Source organism: Gekko japonicus, unplaced genomic scaffold (assembly GCF_001447785.1).
Source record: "Gekko japonicus isolate JY-2015 unplaced genomic scaffold, Gekko_japonicus_V1.1 scaffold46, whole genome shotgun sequence".
NCBI lineage: Eukaryota > Metazoa > Chordata > Lepidosauria > Squamata > Gekkonidae > Gekko > Gekko japonicus.
Genome location: NW_015169173.1, coordinates 1,722,151 through 1,741,180, shown reverse-complemented (window position 1 = coordinate 1,741,180; position 19,030 = coordinate 1,722,151). Strand labels below are relative to the sequence as shown.

General features: G+C 43.6%; 1 protein-coding gene across 1 annotated transcript in view; it reads left to right on the top strand.

The window, feature by feature from the left end:
• The window catches only part of ATP10B (ATPase, class V, type 10B), an 89,267-nt gene extending 70,513 nt beyond the window's left edge, over window positions 1–18,754 (top strand). The window contains exons 18-22 of the mRNA XM_015415829.1: window positions 5,229–5,429; window positions 10,184–10,264; window positions 10,533–10,637; window positions 14,472–14,536; window positions 17,596–18,754. Coding sequence (XP_015271315.1) covers window positions 5,229–5,429; window positions 10,184–10,264; window positions 10,533–10,637; window positions 14,472–14,536; window positions 17,596–18,076 — 933 coding nt within the window. The 3' untranslated portion in view covers window positions 18,077–18,754. The remainder of the gene's footprint in view (window positions 1–5,228; window positions 5,430–10,183; window positions 10,265–10,532; window positions 10,638–14,471; window positions 14,537–17,595) is intronic.
• The last annotated feature ends 276 nt before the right edge of the window (window positions 18,755–19,030 follow it).

The window sequence follows — 19,030 nt, the reverse complement described above, 5'->3', positions numbered from 1 at the left end:
GTCCTGGCCCCACCTCTGGACTTCCTGATGGCACCTGATATTTTTGGCCACTGTGTGACAGAGTGTTGGACAGGATGTGCCATTGGCCTGATCCAACATTGGTTTCTCTTATGTTCTTATGTTCTTATTTATAGTGGGGGAAATAATAGGGCCCTGGACTCACACCTGCTCGTTGAACTTGAAAAGGCCATGATTTTCAGTGGGAGGAAACCTGGCCTTTGGAGGCTGAAAGCTAGGTCTTCTAATTGAAAATAATGGCCCTTTCAAATTTAAAGTGCTGGTATGCCATGTACCAACTGGGGTCAGGGGCCCTTTCTGTCTCTCTTTCTATCCCCACTCTTGCTACGTCTGGGGGGAAGGCACTTGCAAAATTATCATTTTGTATAGGATAGTCAGGAAGGGCATTATTGGGAGCTTTGTTCCACTATTTCCAGAGGTACTTTCCAGAACCATAAGAATGCTCCCATTATGTAATAAATATGATAATAATGCCCTTTATTACTTTCTGATATGGAATTAAAATGATAATTTTGTAAGTGGACAAATTTAGATTTATATTCTACTTGATTAGGAAGCCACTCCAGGCGGCTCACAGGTTTCATATGATCATGTCATAAAATCCCAATGAAAACCTTAAATCATAAACAACCATTCAGTAAAAAAGGTAAGATAAAACAGGCTGACCCTGGATTGGTGAAACAGGTTCATTTGCATTTTTTCAACAAGCCACAAAAGAAACACCTCAATTTGATTATTCTCTTTTTTTAAAGGTTACCCTGGCAGTTGTCTATTTAAGCCTGGCTATGCTTCTGCATATAGAATGATAAATTATAACCATTCAAAATGGGAATTGGCTCTGGGTTAGGCTGAAAAAGCCTGCCAATATGTTTAATTTGATAAGAGCCTCATGCTAGCAATTAGCAGCACCAGTAGCAATTAGCAACACCAGCTTTAGCAATATAATGGAAAGGTCCATTATGCACACCTCCATACTTAAGTAACACATTTCAAACGTGAAACGCAGCTTTCTTTGGAAATCCAAAACCTAGGTTGGTAAAGAGTGAGGAAACAGCTGGTCTTCAAAGGAAAATTTGTATCACCTTTATAGAGTTAATTCATGCTTTTTATTCCCTGTCGGTTTTGGAAATCCCAGTCACACTTTACTCCATGGCTACTTTCTAAATTTATTTTAAAATGCTTGTTTCTTTGTAACTCATGTCTTATAGATGTGCTTAACGCTGGATAAAATGCAAAAAAAATGGGGTTTTTTCCTCGTAAACTGAAAAGTCCTTAGACATACTTGTGATTTCAGCTCTAAGACTTTTATTAGGAAAGAACAAGACAACTTTACCCAGCGCGCAGGCTGGTTTATATCCCTGAAAACCCCACACCCAAAACACACCCCACACAAGTAATTGGCTATTACAGTGGCCAAGAATTCCATAGGCTCTCAGCCAGGAGCGTAGCCCTCTGATTGTAATGGGCTGAAGAACAAATCAGTCAATCCTAAAAGAAATCAACCCTGACTGTTCCCTGGAAGGCCAGATAATGAAACTGAAGCTCAAATACTTTGGCCACCAAATGAGAAGGGAGCACTCACTGGAAAAGACCCTGACGCTGGGAAAGATTGAAGGTCAAAGAAGACGGGGACGGCAAAGGATGAGATGGTTAGACAGTGTCATCTGTTAGCCAAATTGCTCTTTAGGAGAGGCAATTGGAACAGTTTAATAATCGGGATTCAGGTCAAGTGTATACGCAGGATGGGCTAAGTCGTTACTTTTCAATGAAGAGACGAAACAGAGGTTTAAACAATTCTTTCTTTACTGAATATATGCTTCAATCACACAAGAATAATAATAAAAACCACACAGGCATACAAGAACTAAGAAAACACGTTAGATCAGTTTATGGCATGGTTGCTTTAGCAGGAAAATCGTTGGTATCTTGATGAGATATATTTACCTTTGTTGTATGCATAGCTCCTAAACCTTCCAGCCAGAGGTGGAATGGGGGGGGGGAAGTAAATATCAAGGGGTAGAAAGCGTATACGTGAGGGGGGGAACAGACATATAGGGGTAGGAGAAGGGGTGAGGGGAAGGGAGTGAGGGGAAGGGGGTAAGAGAGAGCCAGGTCTCTCTCTGTGTTCTAAGTTTTAAAGCTGCTTGCGAGCAAAAGGGGGTGGGCTCTGGCGGCTTACCAGGTGGCCCTACCCCAAGGGTCAGGGATTGGCTATGGGGTCAATTTCCAATCTATTGATTAACTTGATGGGAGGTGTCTGGGCGGAGGCAGGAGGTACGTGCCAGGTCACCAGTAGCGCTGACGTGGCTGTTGCTATGTGTAATGGACTTCTATTGTTGGTCTGGCACGGGAGGACTTCTATTGTTAAGCTTGTCAGGTGGAGACACTCGGTCTGGGCTAGGCTTGATGAGCTTTGGGGTGGTGATCAACCTTAATGTTTGCATACATAAGGAGCTTAACAACTCCGGAGACCTTGCAGGCTAGGTGATGATCATCCTATGCAGCTGGCATTGTCTTTGCTTGTCCCCTGGTTGAACCCTGTGCTCCACAGTCTCTTCACTAGCCCGCTCTGTGTCAAGCTTATGTTCATAAGCATAACTCATAACATAGTCCAAAATGGATGCCTCTGGTAACACATAGATTAACAACAACAACAACAAAGAATCTGCTAAACCCATTGTTCCTCATAGCGAAGCTCTGAGGTTTATCTTGACCGCATGGAGCCTTTGTGTGCCATGTGGTCAGCGATGGATACACTACATAAACATTGCATTTCTAGTATATGGACAGTTAATTCAAATAATCTAGTAGTACAAGTGGACCCTGCAACAAAATGTTGTGGACTCTGTTGTGGATAGTTTTCATTAGTACTGTAGTTGGGGGGGGGTCTCTTTTCTATGCTCCTTTTGGCATTGTTATGTTTTAGAAACCTGCTTATGCTGTTCCTGGCAGCATAAGCTGGCTCTCAGGTACAACTAAGTATTCAATGCAGTCTTCACTCATTTAACATCAACTTTATTCAACTCTTCAGCATTCAAAGGTTCAGTTTTATTCACATTCTCTTTTCATAGAGCTATTAGGAGCCTTAAAGTCCTGAATCCTTTGAGTAATTCATGTGGTAAAAGGAGCTGAATTTCTCCCATCTTGTTAGCTCTGAGATCACAAACATACACTGGGAGGAGGAGGGTAAAAAACATCTTTCCCCTGGCAAATGTATCAACCGAAAAAGGAGGCTGTATAGAGCCAATCAGGAAGGCTACACCTAACCAGCTGACCTTAAGGCTATTAAAACTACATTTCCCACAATCCTTTATAAATTTAAAGATACAGTGCAATTTGCTATGCTTTACTATTCTAATCTCTGCTGGGGCAGCACACTGCTTAATTTTTCACAGGGCTGTCCCCTGGTTTTAGTGTTGCTCGTAATCTAATCAAATGGGAGGGGGTACAGATTTTTCTTTAAAAAACTGTTCTCAGCAGCCTGTGGCTGGAGGAAGGAGGCAACTCTGTGAGAGCCTTATGAGTGGAGGGCAAAGGAAGGCAGTAAAGCTTGGAGTCAGTCTTTTTTCATTTTCTCATTTATAATGGTTTGCTCCTTTACCTTGGGCACAATCAGGATGGGATCACAGTCACTGTGTTTATGTGAGGGGAGGGATAAATGTTTTGAAGTGTGCCTCGCTCACTCCTGCAATGAGAGGATTTGGGGTGAACATGTGCTCCCTCTCCTCTCCTACCCACCACCATTTGTCTGCCTTCACTTCCTGTCAAAGGAAGGAGAAAGCCACGCTGCTTCTTCCTTGTTCTGGCCACCGCCACTACCTTTCTGCTGGGCAGCAAGCACCAGCGATCCAGCCCCTCTTTTCTTTTCTTTTTTCTTTATTTATTTTATAAAACACACATAACATACAAACATACCATTTCATTTTTTTATTTCAAACAATTCCAGTTCTTCAAAACCAAAAATACTTTAAAGAACTTGACAAATTGATTTCACAATTTATATGGCAAAACAAGAAACCAAGACTAAAAATGAAAGCTTTGATCCTCTTTTCTTGACCTCCAGTTCTGCTTGCTCACATACCTGCCTGTCGTTTCTTTCCCTTTTTGCCCACCACAGCTTCCTGAGAGCTATTTCTGTTGTCTGCTGCTGTGCAGATGATTCCCACGTTTGGGATTTTTTAACCCCCGCACCCATTTTTCCCAATTTAGGATTTTTCTGGAAGCCTGGGGCGTCCCCCTAGTTTGCTGGAAAAGCTTATTGCTGTGTAAATCACCCTGATCCACAGATTTAGGTATCTGCAAGTAGGGGCATAGTTGGCTATTCTATATCTAATAGAAAACAAATGCACCTTTAAATATGATTTTTCAGTAGGATCTTCAGTATGTCCATCACTGGCTGCAATCCACCATTTTGCTATAGACTGGCTTGTCCTACATTTAAAAAAAAAACGGATTGCTATATCTTCAGTTTTATTATACCACTTCCGTATTCATAATTTAAACAGCTATAATATCTGTACACCCTTGCTAATAAAAGGTGAGGTTTATAAGATCATAAAATCATAAAATGTTAACTTTCAAGCATGCATCATGTGGATCGGGGTGATATCAAAATACTGCTGTAAGGTTTTTTAAAAATTGTGAAAGCAACTCATGATTTTGAATGGCAAATAGATGGTTATCAGTTGCTTCAAGATACATAGAGGCTAACCACACATCACATGCAAATACATGTAACTGAGCCCCAATTCTATTTCTTTTTAATTAAAACAAACAACTTTAGGAAAGGGACATTTGAATGGAGAAACAATGGGGGGACTGTTTCCCCATTCTAAATTATTTCCATGGCTTTTACCATCATGGGCTTTGAAAAACTAGGTCAAGGACATCTTTAGAACCCAGGGCAGGAGAGGGGGCAACCATGTGGGAAGGCAATTAGAACTGCAGACAATGACCCCCTGCTACTCCACTTTAAATTCCTCTCTTCCAAAGCTACTTTTCACTTTGAAAAGGGTGTCAGTTACACACATTAAAGGTAATGTATGATTACCCTGTGGTCTAATAGAAAGTTCAGTCAAGGCCAAATACTTGTTTAGGTCATTTGAAGTTGTTAAGACCAAACTGTTTAAAAAGCACATATGAATTATGCACAGGCATGCAAATAATATCCTGAATATAACGAACATTGCATTTTAACATATTCCCACCAGGCCTATGTCAACCTGCTCTTCTGGTACCAATTCTTCTGTGCTTTCTCGGGGGCCGCCATGATAGACTACTGGCAAATGATCTTTTTCAATTTGTTTTTCACTTCTGTGCCACCCATCCTTTCTGGAGTCCTGGATAAAGATATTTCTGCAGAAACTCTATTAAGTTTGCCTGAGCTGTACAAGAGTGGACGAAATTCAGAGGTATACCTTTCTTGTTCAAATGTGTTTTATGGGTTCCTGCAAGCCTGAAATCACGACCTTTGAAATTATCCCAATGTGAAATGTTCTTCATAAAGTAGATGCCATGGATATCTGTGGCTCTGTCTGTGCTGTACTAGCTTTATAAAGTGGTCTCACAAGGCTCGAAGTATACATTTTCTGGAGTTTCATGATCCTTTCCTCTGTTTTTTTAAACCCAAAGCAGCTGGACAGGAAAAAGAATGGAGGGGAGAGAGACTTCTTGACTATTTCTCCTCTGGAAAGCCATGTCTTTCAACCAATAGGAGAAAAAGAGATGGTTTTGAGCAGGGCTTTTCTTTTTCTTTTTTTAAGAGGTGCTGGAACTCTCAAGAGGGGAATTAAGTTTTCAATCTGTATACTGAAAACTCATGAACTTTTAAACATTTTAAAAAGAATTTTGCCAGAGAGGTTATGGAACTCAGTTCTGGTGCATTCCCCCCGGAAAAAGGCCCTGGTTTTGAGCTCAGAAATTACCGGGGGGGGGGGGTTAAGCAATTTTTTCCAGGGTGCCCTTCCACCAGTCTTCAGGGACCCTTCCTCCAGCCCAAATACACTTTGCCCAGGTTGGTCTGAATCTTAACAAGCACAGAGGAAAGCATCTTCAGTGTATAGTTGCATCTCACCTACATATAAAAGTATACCATTTGGGTGGCTTGTCTAGTACTGGGAGAAGAAACACAATAAGATCAAAAGATATTAACAAAACAATGAAATTATCAGAGGCATTTTAGAAAGCAAATCATATATGCTGCTGTTCTGCAGTTTCAGTTATAACTCTAATTATTTGGGAAACCTTTGTTGTTATCATTTTCCTATATATAATACTTACAGTATGCAAAGCTCTTTACAGTTCTTCATTCCTTTGCCCTCACAATACCCCCTTTTTACACATGGAGTACCGAAGCTCAGATGGTTACCGGTTCAAGAACAACTCAACAAGTTTACGTCTGAATGTTGTACTGAATATCTGTTTTCCCAGATCTGTGTCCAACACTGTTCAAATTATGAATATTTGGCAGGCTTTGATCCACATCTGATACACAGATAATTACCAGTTGGCACAACACTCAACTTTGCTCTTGCCAGTAAAAGGAAACTTTTTGCAATTTTCTACTCACTGTAGGCTTCATGAGGGAAATAAAACTGTGACTCCCTTCACAGGATATACAGCATGCTTGAGCTCTCATCTTGAGATTGAGAAACACACAGTAACGATCAATGTGCAGTTTGTTTTATCCCTGATGGCAGTAAGGGCCTATCATTCGGTGGCTCCAGTGAACATATGAAGCTGCCTTCCCTTGATCCACTTAGTGTGACTGGCAGTAAGTCTGGAGGGTCTCAGGAAGAGGAAGTTCTTCCCCCAGCATCTGCAAAGCCTTTCATTGGAGATGCCAGGAGCTGAACTCTCCGCATTGAAAACACATGCTCTGTTACTGAGCCCAGTCCCTACCCTATGCACTTGTACAGGTACACAGATAGGGTTCACAGTGTCTGCCTCCTGCCCGGTTCTACAGATAAAACTTGAGTACCACTGGGTGCCTGCTGTTCAAGGACACTGGGGTGGCACAGGTACATGGATAGCTGCTGACTGGCCAGCTGCCCTTCTTTCAAATTACAGTGCTACCTCTTGAAGCTGCAGGAAAGACAGCAGACATGCAGAACCTAGGAAAGCTGTGAAGGGAACCTATAGATTCTCACTCCCAGGATTGGTCTCAGTCTTTCAGCGAAAAAAGAGAGGAAAGACTTCTGGAGGAAACTACAAAAGGTACTGAGTACCAGAGTCCACACAAAATGAAAAATACTTAACTGTGTGCAAGCCAAATATTATTATAGTATATACAGTGCAAACAGTACAGTGCAATTAGTAAAAACAGTCCCTGTATACAGTACATGATAAAGTGAGGTATGACCATAAGGGTATAAAAATTCAGTACATGATGCCTTAAATTATGACAGTAAAGTATAATATTTGACACTGTTTTGATATCTTCATCAGAATTTTTTTCTGTTACAGTCCCGTTGCAATCCCATTGAAGTATAGCCTTGTACGTTGTAGACTGTCTGTAAAAAGACAACAGTCAAAACATCTTCAAGTATGATGCAACATCTAAGTGGACATATTTACAGCAGAAAAAATGGCACTCACTATTTATATCAATCAAGCATCGAGGAGGGGGGGCATTTAAGTCATATCTGTAAAACATAAAGTATAAATCAGTTGGCAGAAACAACAGTACAAAGAAGAAACAAAGGATGCCACAAAAAGAAATTAAAGAGCTAACACTTAGAATTCCAAAAATAACTGTGATCTGATTTCTCATGTACAGTTCTGATCATCTTTCATGTACAGCTCTGATAACAAAGAGGCCAAGATAAATGAGAAATGCCTCAGTTCCACTTAAATGTGAGCTGAGGAGCCATTTTTTTAAAAAAAAATGTTTATTTTTAAAAAACCTAAATTTTAAAGGTAGTGCAGACATGTAAAATTGTCATGACATGAAAAAGAATAAAAAGGCCCAATGTAATATTCTTGTGGTGACATGTAAGTAGGAGGAAAATGCCCCTACTCCCTGTGCCCTGCCCTGGGCAGTCCCTCTGGCCAATCTAGAATCATAGAATCACAGAGTTGGAAGGGGCCATACAGGCCATCTAGTCCAACACCCTGCTGAATGCAGAATCAGCCTAGAGTATCCCTGACAAGTGTTAAAGACTGCCAGTGAGGGGGAGCTCACCGCCTCCCTAGGTAGCTGATTCCACTGTTGAACAACTCTTACTGTAAAAAAATTTCTTAAGATCCAGCCGGTACCTTCCCACCCTCAATTTAAATGCATTATTGCAAATCCTATCCTCTGCTGCCAATAGGGACAGCTCCCTGCCCTCCTCTAGGTGACAGCATTTCAAATACTTAAAGAGAGCAGTCATAACCCCTCTCAACCTTCTCTTCTCCAGACTGAACATTCCCAAGTCACTCAGCCTTTCCTAATAGGGCTTGGTCTCCAGGCCCCTGATCATCCTCATCACTCTCCTCTGCACCCATTCCATTCTGTCCACATTCTTTTTGAAGTGAGGCCTCCAGAACTGCACACAATACACCAGGTGTGGCCTAACCAATTCAGTGTACAGCAGGACCATGACATCTTGTGATTTGGAAGTTATGCCTCTGTTGATGTACCCCAAGATCTCATTAGCCTTTTTTGTTGCTGCATCACACTATCTGCGTATATTTAACTTATGGTCCACCCGTACCCCAAGATCTTGTTCACACACACTGCTACCCTCTGAACAGCTTAGTGCTAAATGATCATTTATTACTTACTCAGCAAGAAAAATTAGATTATGAGCAAAGAATTTGCAAGGGCAGCTATGGGTGATAGATCTTAGGCTGTGGTCACACGGCAAGGGTAATCACGGTTTGTTCCTACTATACATTTAATCGGGATTTTTTTTCTGGGTTGGGATGATCATACATCCCTCCCCAAACCGCAAGCATTGCGCGAGAAGGCTCTGGCACCGACTAGATGCAGCTGGCCCCTCTTTCCGCTGCCCGCTCGCATGCCAGCCCACCCGGGCGGCCCAGGAGGCAGGTTGTGTGAAAGAGCAAAAAGGCTCACAATTGGAAGGGAAAATCAGACTGGATGCTGAGTCCTCAACGGCGCACAAACTGCTGCTGCTGCCTCCTCGCACTCCCTATGATGCCCCTGTCTCCTCTCCACCTTCCCTCCCTTCCAAAGCCCGCAGCAGCCATTGTCGCCTCGCCTGCCAGCCAACCCGGCACTTCCTGAATCTCTCCCGGCAGGGGGGAAAGCCAGGCGAAGACCAACAGCCCCGAGATCCCAGCAGGGTCTGCTCCACAGAAGCCCTCCCCCCTCCACAGCCGCTGCCAAACCCAAGGGCGCACAAAACCACCACCGCTTCCTCGCGCTCCCTGTGCTGCCACCGCCTCCTCTTCCACCTTCCCTCCCTTCCGAAGCCTGCAGCAGCAGCAAGCAGCCGTTGTCACCTGGAGCGCCTTTGCACAGGACTTTGCTCATCCGCCCAGCCCATCCGTGTGCCTGAATGCCCATGTGCTCAAAGGCAGAAGCCTGGGGGGGGGGAATCTCATAGCGGGGAAGAACGGTCAGATGGCCCTAATCATAACCATTGTGATACATGGCTGTCCAGATCGGCGAAATTGCGGATTTAAAGCGGAAGTACCCAGAAAATACTTGATTTTCTCGGGGGCAGGAAAAACTGGGAGCATTGCGGGAGTGAGCCTGCTTCGGCGCGGGAGGCGGATTGGCACATGTGAATGAAAAATTTAAATGCGAGAGGGAACAGCGGCAAACCCCGATCAAAAGGACCGTGTGACCGCACCCTTAGTGTGCATTACCTAGTGCACTATTGGCATTAAACAAATTATAGTAATGGTGGTGTTGATGTTAGGATAGAGGTTGTTGAATATGCAAACTTCACAAGTCTGCTTTGCCACTGTTTCTGTGTCAGCTTTGATCCAATCCCACATTGTCAGGAGTCAGTAGATAACATCCATATCCAAGCATAGCCACATAGAAAGTACATTCCTCCTACTCCTTCAGTCCTTGGAGGAGATTGCTAAAATAGGAGTGAGAAGATTAGGATAGCATAACTATAATGATGAGCTGTAAAATACCAATAATGTAAAATGGTGCAAGTCCCCTGAAAATCACTGTTTTCTTTGTGTCATAATTTGCTTACAGATATACACGCCACTGACATTTTGTGTTGCCATTTTGGAGGCTTTCTACCAGAGTCTCATCTGCTTCTTTGTCCCTTATTTAGTAAGTATTTAAGGCATTTCCTAAACTGGATTTGATCCAGCATTACTCATCAGCCAGCATAAGAGCACTTATGTTAGCAGAACAGTACTTCTGTTGGCAGAGAGAGGTGCTGCCAATTCCCCCTTTCCATTGCAGCCCCTCCACTTCATGCTGTTCACGAGGGAGGTGGGAAAGTGTCACAATATTTTAGATCCAAGCCACTGTCTTTTATGAAGGCAAAATCATCTGTAGTCAAGTCAATATGTCTATGTTTGCTCCTACTTTTCAGGTGTATTATGATTCTGATATTGGTGTTTTCACATTTGGGACAACCGTCAACACTGTCTCCCTCTTTACCATTCTGTTTCACCAAGCTTTAGAAATTAAAACTTGGGTATGTATATGAAGCTCTTGACTTGTTATGGTATCTTTACCTGCTTTTTGAAGTGGCTGTTCCAATTATTTCTCCATACTAGAGTAGCAGAATACCACAGAGAACACAAATAAACAGCATAGAATTCCTCAAAAAATAAACCTTCTACAAGAAAACTTATCTGTAGTCTTAGGATCTGTTGTAATTCTTGGAGAACTCCAGGCTCCGACTTGAGGTTGGTAACCCTTGCCTGGACCCAAGCCAACTGGCCCTTCCTGGTAAGTTAAACAGCCACTCTACCCCTGCTGCTAAACCCTGAGGTCTACCGGTAAAACAAGACAGAAAAGAGGTCCCTATCTCCCTTTTGTAGACTCACGGCCCAAAGAAGTGGAGCCGTATTATGTGCAATTTGCATAATATAGTCTCTGGGTAAATTTCCATAACTCGAATTTCCTCATTTTATATATTTTTTTTCAAGTTTCATTGAGCAAATGGTTCCAACAACATAGAGACAGTGTCAGGATCCTGGTTAAATCAGTTCTCAACACCAGTCGCTTCAAAGAAAGCTAACTTTATAGATACCATACTGGACACGAGTCATGACCTATTGTTAGGACTGAAGTTGAACAGGCAAAGGTTACAGATATAGTGTGTTCAAGTAAAGGCACTAAAGATCAGGACCCAATCACTCCCACGGTATTTGCCTGCCAGAATTGTTAGCTGCCCCCCCCATTAAGCACGTACCTCTCCCAGCGCATCCCTCCCACCAAACTAACAGTTGCCAAAAAAAACAAAACCCAGACATGTAGCCTCTACGTAGCAAGAAAAACAGAATAACAGACATTTGAGAAGTCAGGGCATTTGGCCTCACTAAGGTGACAAGCCTCTGGCACATCAAAGAAAGAGGAACTTCCTCTCTCAATGGCAGGCGAGCTGTAAAATGCATAAGGAGCCTGACATACTGCCCCCCGAAGACCTCTTTCCCCTTCAGTTTGTGAGGGTATTTGTTGTAGAATGCACGCATTAGAGAGGGGGCTCTAATGTGTACATTTCACCCACTCATTATGAGATTCATCAAAGTCCTTCCGTTTGATTAAATAGTACAGTTGGTTCCATCTTAACTTAGAATCAAGGATCTCTTCTACTTTGTGGCTGGATTCACCATCTATCATCAGAGGAGGTGGCGAAGCTGGACGAGGTTTCCACTTCTTCTGGCCCAGATCCCTTTTTAGCAGACTGAAATGAAATACAGGGTGCATATGCCTCAGAGTCTTGGGTAACTCAAGTTCTACAGCCACTTTGTTCAAGACTTTCAACACTTTGAATGGGCCAATATACTTCCACCCCAATTTCCTTCCCCGGCTGGATCCCCTTCAAATTTTTTGTTGAGAGGTACACTGAGTCTCCAGGCTGTAAGACTCATTCAGGAGCCCTCCCTTTATCAGCTTTTTTGTAGTCTTCTACCTTTCTCAGAGTCTCTTGGATTGTGGACCATCGATGCTTTAGGTTCCCCCACCACGATCGCAAATCTCCCAGTTTGGGCTCCTGGGTAGTCACCGTGGGGAGGGGGGGCCCTTCATACCCGTGCACACCTTAAAAGGCCAGTGGAAATGGGTACTGAGTTATTATAACTGTATTCCGCATAAGGGAAGAGGTTGACCCAGTTGTCCTCCTGGTAATTGGTGAAGCACGGGTGGAATTGTTCTACCACTTGATTCACCCTCTCAGTTTGCCTGTCCATCTCTGGGTAATAGGAGCTGCTGAGACCTTGTTCAACCCCCAACACCTGCAACAGCTCCTTCCAAAATTTAGCAAGGAACTGTGATCCCCTGTCCGAAATGATCTTGCGAGGAATGGAATGCAGCCTCACAATGTGGTGCATGAACACCTTGGCTAGTGACTTGGCCAAGGGCAATTGTGCAAGGAATAAAGTGTGCCTGCTTGGGGAACATGTCGACCACCACCCAAATCACTGTTTTACCTTTACTAGGTGGTAAGTCAGTTATAAAGTCCATTGAAATCACTGCCCGTGGTCTCCCTGGCGTTTCAAGGGGTTGTAATATCCCAGGAGGCTTTCCTGGCCTCTGTTTCCCCATTAGGCAGGTCTGACAGGAACCCACATATTAGCGAACCTAAATGATTGGAGTTGGTGCTGGGTTCAAGGAGCCTCCCACCTCACCACATCCTGTACTTTATGGGGGTCCATGCCCAGTCCCTTCCCTGAATTCTGATAGCCCAGGAAATCCAGTTCCTCCTTATGAAACTCACACTTGGAGATCTTGACAAAGAGCCGGTGCTTGTAAAAGGTTTGGAGCACCTCCCTGACCAACTTTACATGTAAGTCATTATCTTTTGAATAGAGTAAGATATCATTGAGATACACTAGCGCCCCCTTGAATAAATGCTTGTGCAACACTTCATTGATTAAGTTCATAAAAACCCCAGGAGCTCCCGCTAACCCAAATGAGCAGTTTCTGTCCAAGCTCTCTCAGCCCCACCTACCCCACAGGGTGTCTCGGGTCCAGAGCCACCACCGAGGTGGGCTCAGCCCAAGTGTGCAGCGGCACCCAGGAGTCTCGGGTCCACGCCCCACTTTCTGCTCCTTTTGAATCCGCTGTTGCCCCCGGGACCGCCGTGGTCCCTTGCTCAGGCACGGCGCTATTCACCGCAGTTGTAGGAACTTCCCCGTCCTCTCCACTCATCATGGTTGTGGTGCAGGAGGTTGAGAAGGGAAAAGGACAGTCCTAACAATGTCAGGATCCTGGTTAAATCAGTTCTCAACACCAGTCGCTTCAAAGAAAGCTAACTTTATTGAGACTTTGATAGATACCATACTGGACACGAGCTATTGTTAGGACTGAAGTTGAACACGCAAAGGTTACAGATATAGTGTGTTCAAGTAAAGGCACTAAAGATAAGGACCCAATCCCCCATGATATTTGACCACCAGAATTAACAGTCAACTACCCCCCCCACCAAGCACATACCCCTCCCAAAGCATCCCTCCCACCGGAATTAACAGCCTTCTACCTTCCCCCCAGTAACGTAGCCTCTGCTGCAAGCATAAGCCAGGTGACAGAGTTTAAACAATTTATTCACTTCTTAGCCAAGTATTCTTACACATCTGGCATCACATTTAAATTGGGTATCAGAGATTATTGATCCAAATCCTCAACTCCTACTTTCCCCATACCCCATCTGTGGCAAGGACTCCATTCACAACCTACTTTTCACAGTGGGTCTGATTACTTGAAGATAGCCCCACTGGGAGTAGTGACTCAAGGGGTTCACTTCTGACTTGGAGAATTTCCTGAGGTAACTGTGCTTCTGGGGAAATAGCAGGAATAGTGTCTGAGACAACAGTCTTTAAAGGGCTATGAGTTCAAAAGAATCCTCTCCAAAGGAAGTTGCAGTGCACATAGGGGAAAGGTTTCTTCTTGGATGGTGTTGAAAGCACATCTTCTGGTTTTGTTGTTTCCCTCATCTGCCGTGCCCACAGGAATGTGTACTGGTGAAGATGCAGAAGCACATGTACAATGAAAACTAGATATGCAGCATGTACCCTTGCTTCCCAGTCAAAACTCCATGCAGACTTGCCTATAGTATGCTGTTTCTTCTTTCCCCCAATTTGTCACTCTCTTGTGATTTCTGACTAACTTTAGAAGGGAAGCCTAAATTCCTTGACAACCCGCATTCTTTCATGTAGTCACAAGTTTTTCTGTAGCTCAGGAAAACAGAGTCTGTGTGCCTTCACTGGAATATAAAGGCTTTGTTATTGTGCTGTGTAACACAGTTCTTTGATAGGCAGCCCTTGGCCCTTTCAAAGAAAAGTGTTCTCTGTGCTTTCCTCTCCAGTGCTGGAATATGGAGGCTGCTAGCTTTAAGGTCTTGAAACATTTCCCACCTGTCACCATGCAGAGGTAAAGAGTCTGCTCCTCACCTCCACCCTCATTGTCTGTAGGGTCAACAGGAAGAATCTCCATTCTATTTGAGTAGATTATTCCCACTACTTGAGGGCAGCTTCACTTCGTTTCTATAGTATTGTGCTCCTTATGGTTTCTTTATTTGCAGAATGAGAAATCACTTTCTCTGCTGGCAAACAGTTGTTCAGAATGGGCTACCCAGAAGTCTCTGTGGGGTAGAAGTAGAACAGATGGCATACAGGAGCTGTGTGAGGTCCACCATGGCTCTCACAATTTTCCAGCTGTCATTTGTGTATGGAAGACAGGCTGGAGTGGAAGATCCTACCAGGGATTTGGCTGCAATTGGTTTCCCTTCTCCCATATCACAGGGAAGGAGAGAGCTGGGCAGTGAACTACCCCCACTGTAATCTTCACCTGTAGGGGATGGAGATAGGAAAGGGAAAGAACTGAAATCCAGTTCTTCTGAAGATTGGCAAGATACTAGATTGGTATCTGCTGACGCAAGGAGGAGGAAAGGTGATCTTGTCCAGTTCCCTCCTTCACTTTAGCCCCATCCCACATGGGTTTGTGTCCAGTGGGTTTGTGTCCAGTGATCCCTGCCATAGCCTTTTTGGAGGTCAAAAGGGGGCCTTTCCCCAGTTGGTCCAGTGGGTGAGCTGATAGGCTCCAACCCATCTTTCCCACTGCAGATGGAGAAATGGGAATAAAGTTAATTTGTCTGTACTTTAGTTTGTTTTGGAAATTTAAGTACTGCAATAACAACAGATACAAACTATAAGGCAAACCAAGAAGGAATTCTATTGGAGCTGTAAAACTGGAGGGTGTAAAAAAATTCCCAATGAGAGTTTAAAGCCTAAATAGACAGGCCAGCACAAGATCTGGCAAATAATCTCATAAACCAGTTTTCACAGATCAGCCATCCACATGCATAGAAGCAAATGGTGCTACTTTTCAGATCTGGCCACAGGCCTGCTAAATCTGTGCTGAAAACTAGTTTATAAGGCTGTCAGCAGCAGCACCATGGCCCAAAGCTGTGGTTTAGACAGGGCTAATCATTGCCACTTTCTGGTTAATCTGCAATCCTTGGATCTGCTTCCCCAGATATTGTGCTAAAACAAGATCTAGTCTGTGCCATGGTCAGATCCAATTGCACTTCTCAAGGCAAGAATAGGTGAAGAGTTCATCCATAGCCTGCACAACCCATTGGTCACTTATCCAACCAGCAGCACTGGAGAAGGAGGCTCCACACTGCACAAAAGGAGTCTTGTGGCACTTTAACATGGGGCTGGGGCTCAGTAGAAGAGCATATGCCCTGGATGCTGACGTTTTCCCCTTTTCATCAGTGCTGAGTTGAAGGATCTCAGGTAGCAGACATTTCCAAAAGTCCCTTCATATCTGACACCCTGGAGAATCATTACTAATCCCAGCAAACATCACCAAATTGGGTGGAGAAAAAATAGCATACGGCAGTGTCATATATTACAAAAACTTGAGATTTTTGTCTCGTAGCATAAACTTTTGTGGGCTACTATCCACTCCATCTGATGCAACAGAGATATGGACAAAGTTTGCTTCAAATCTCCGCACTAGAATAAGGGATATTAATGTATTTTCAAATGCCAAAAAGTCTATAAGAATAGATGGAGATTCTGTTATTTGGTTTTGCTGGTGGCACATTTACTACGAAGTAAGCCAGTTGAACTTGGGGGAGGGCTGATTTCCAAGTTATCTCATTTATGGTTGAGCTGTAAAAGTCCCATACAGTTTATAGTAGGATGCCACCAAGATAGGATTAGGATATTTTGCTCTGCAGTGCAGTTGGCTTCAGACCAAGATGGTTATCTGCAATGGGTGAAGGCTATAAACAGCTGATCCATACAAAGTCCTACCATTATCAAAGTGGGCTATCTGCCAGGTGATCTTCAGATTCTCACCATCAAAACAATCATGAACATAGTTCTTCTATGGCTGTGTAGGGTTCTTAGGACAGGACTACAACTTTAGAGGAGAGGAGTGTGTTCCTCTGGGCAAGTGCAGAATACCTGTTCTTTACAAATGAGTCAGTCCCTCTGGGTCTGGGGTTTAGGGACAAGGTTGCCAACCACAGCTCTTAATGTAAATTGAATACACACTCATGCATGCTTTTCTCTCTTTAGATCTCTCTGCCCCCCCCTCACACACACACACACTCCCTCTTGGTTCCCTTCTGTTCTTATGCATTGCAGTGGGTAAGAAGCATACTACCCTACATGCATGTATTTGGGAGTTAGCTTAATTGCACTCCATGAGACTTACTGACTATAGGATCAGTCTGCAGGAGTGTGAGCCAGGAAGCTACAAGTTCAGATTTTTCTTCTGCCATGTATGTGGAAAGCTCTGAACATCATGCCACAGAGTGATACAGTAGTTTGATGTTAAGTAAATAAATTAATGTGTAGTCCCACTCTACTCCCATTAGGAAGTGGAGAAGACTACTTAGGAACTAAACCTGTGACACTCATGAGAAGGGCCTGTAACTCAGTAGCTTCGCATGCAGTTCCGTCTTCCACCAGCTCCAGTTAAAAGGAGCTCAGCAAGACTTCAGCCAGAAAGTCTGAAGAGCTGGTTCAATGAAAAGGTTTATATGTGGAGCCTTTCAGAACTGTGATTGGCTCCTTCCCCTGTGGCAGCCATTGTGTGCGATTTGGTATGAATGGAGGTTTCTCCTAAAATTTCAAGTGAACTCCAGTGATTCCTTCCCTTGGAGGAACTGGCAGCTATCATATCCTTGCTAAGCTCCCTCCCTTCCCCAAACTCCACCCTCCCCTTGCACTGCCACCAAATGACCAGGAACTTCCCCAGCCTGAGTTTTGGACCCTGGCCCAACCCACTGCAGCTCCCATTGTGTGATGGACCCAAACTACCCTTTCTGGAAAATCCTAAAGTTCCTACAAGTTCAAAAGAGTTGGGTAACTCTTCTTTAATGGCAAGCATCACATCTCCCAATCAGAGGACTGCAGGAAGGGTAAAGGCTGACTTCCATCAGATGGCTAATAAATTGTTTTCCCTTTCCTAAGGTATCTTATCATGACTCTGCAAGGCAGCTTCCAGGTTTCTCCCATCCTCAAAGCCCAACACCTGGATAAACTCCCTAAGGAACAACAGGACCAGGAAATAAAGACATGGAAATCAAGGACACAAGCCACGTCTACAGAAGCAACTGTTCTTAGTGATGAACTTACCCAGCCCATTGCAAATGTGAGCTTGTCGATATTTGATCGCACAGAAGCAGGAATGTCACTTTCTGGGAATGGTGGCCATGAGAACCGCTGGTCCCCAGAGCAGGATATACTCAGAAAATGGATGCCAAATACAGAAAGCAGTAGCCATACCAAAAGATGGACAGAGGAGGAGGATGGGGCTGCCAGTTTCTTTTCCACAGAAGCTTCTCTTGGGCCACGTACAGCTGCAAAACCCCTTTCTGGCTTCCTTCTCAGCAATGATGAAAGTTCTGTTCGAAGGAGCCATCGGAGATCTGTGAGTGCAGTGACCCTGTGAAGGAGCTTGAACTTTTGATTTAAAAAGGAGTGGTGCCCCTGAATATTCTTTCCTTCCTACATAGTGGGAAACTGAAGTAGAGGGGCAAACAGAATTTATATTTATATTAAATAACAGAGCCTTCTAGAAAGTGACGTGCAATATAATTTCACCAGCATATTGGAGCAATGCTTCTTCTCTTCACAGTATGACATACCTTAAGTAACCAAGTATTTACTTATTTGGAAAGAGAATTTCCACATTACTTGAAAAAAATATTACATTAGCATTCCCTAATCAATGTGAAAGAGACTTTGCTTGGAAACCAACAATGGCACAAATCTTTTCCTTTCCCCCCTCCCCAAGTTATTTTCTGTGTTCAGGCCCTAATCTTACCTTTTGCCTGACTAGCAGATAAACAGAGGTATACCTGCAATCCAGTTATGACCAATTTATTATTGTAGGAATAGGTTTTAGGAATCGCTCCACTTTGCAACATCTTAAACAAAGATGATCCCGTTTAAGGACCAAAATGAGCTCATTGCACTGAACTAACCTGGACATTTTGCAATTCATCATCCATGCCTCAAGATTTTTTAAAGAACTTTTTTTATAGTAAACTATTATAATACAGAGACAGGAGGGCCTGGTGTGATGTGGTCCATGAGGTCGCGAAGAGTTGGACTCAACTGTGTGACTGAACAACAACAACAACAACAACATTATAATACACAGCAGCTTCTGACTTCTTGCAAATCCCCATTTGGGTGATTTCGGTAACCAACCCCTGAACCTGAAACACCTCTCCTTGGATGTAGGCACTGTTGATTTCAAAGGAACTACCTTCCAAGAAGGAAAATAATGTAGGTTTAAGCCAGAGCAGATAAACTGCTACACCTGGATTTAAACCAGTTCATCTCCACTAAAGTCAATAGGACTAAAGAGGCTTAAACCCACCTGTTCTACTTTAACTGA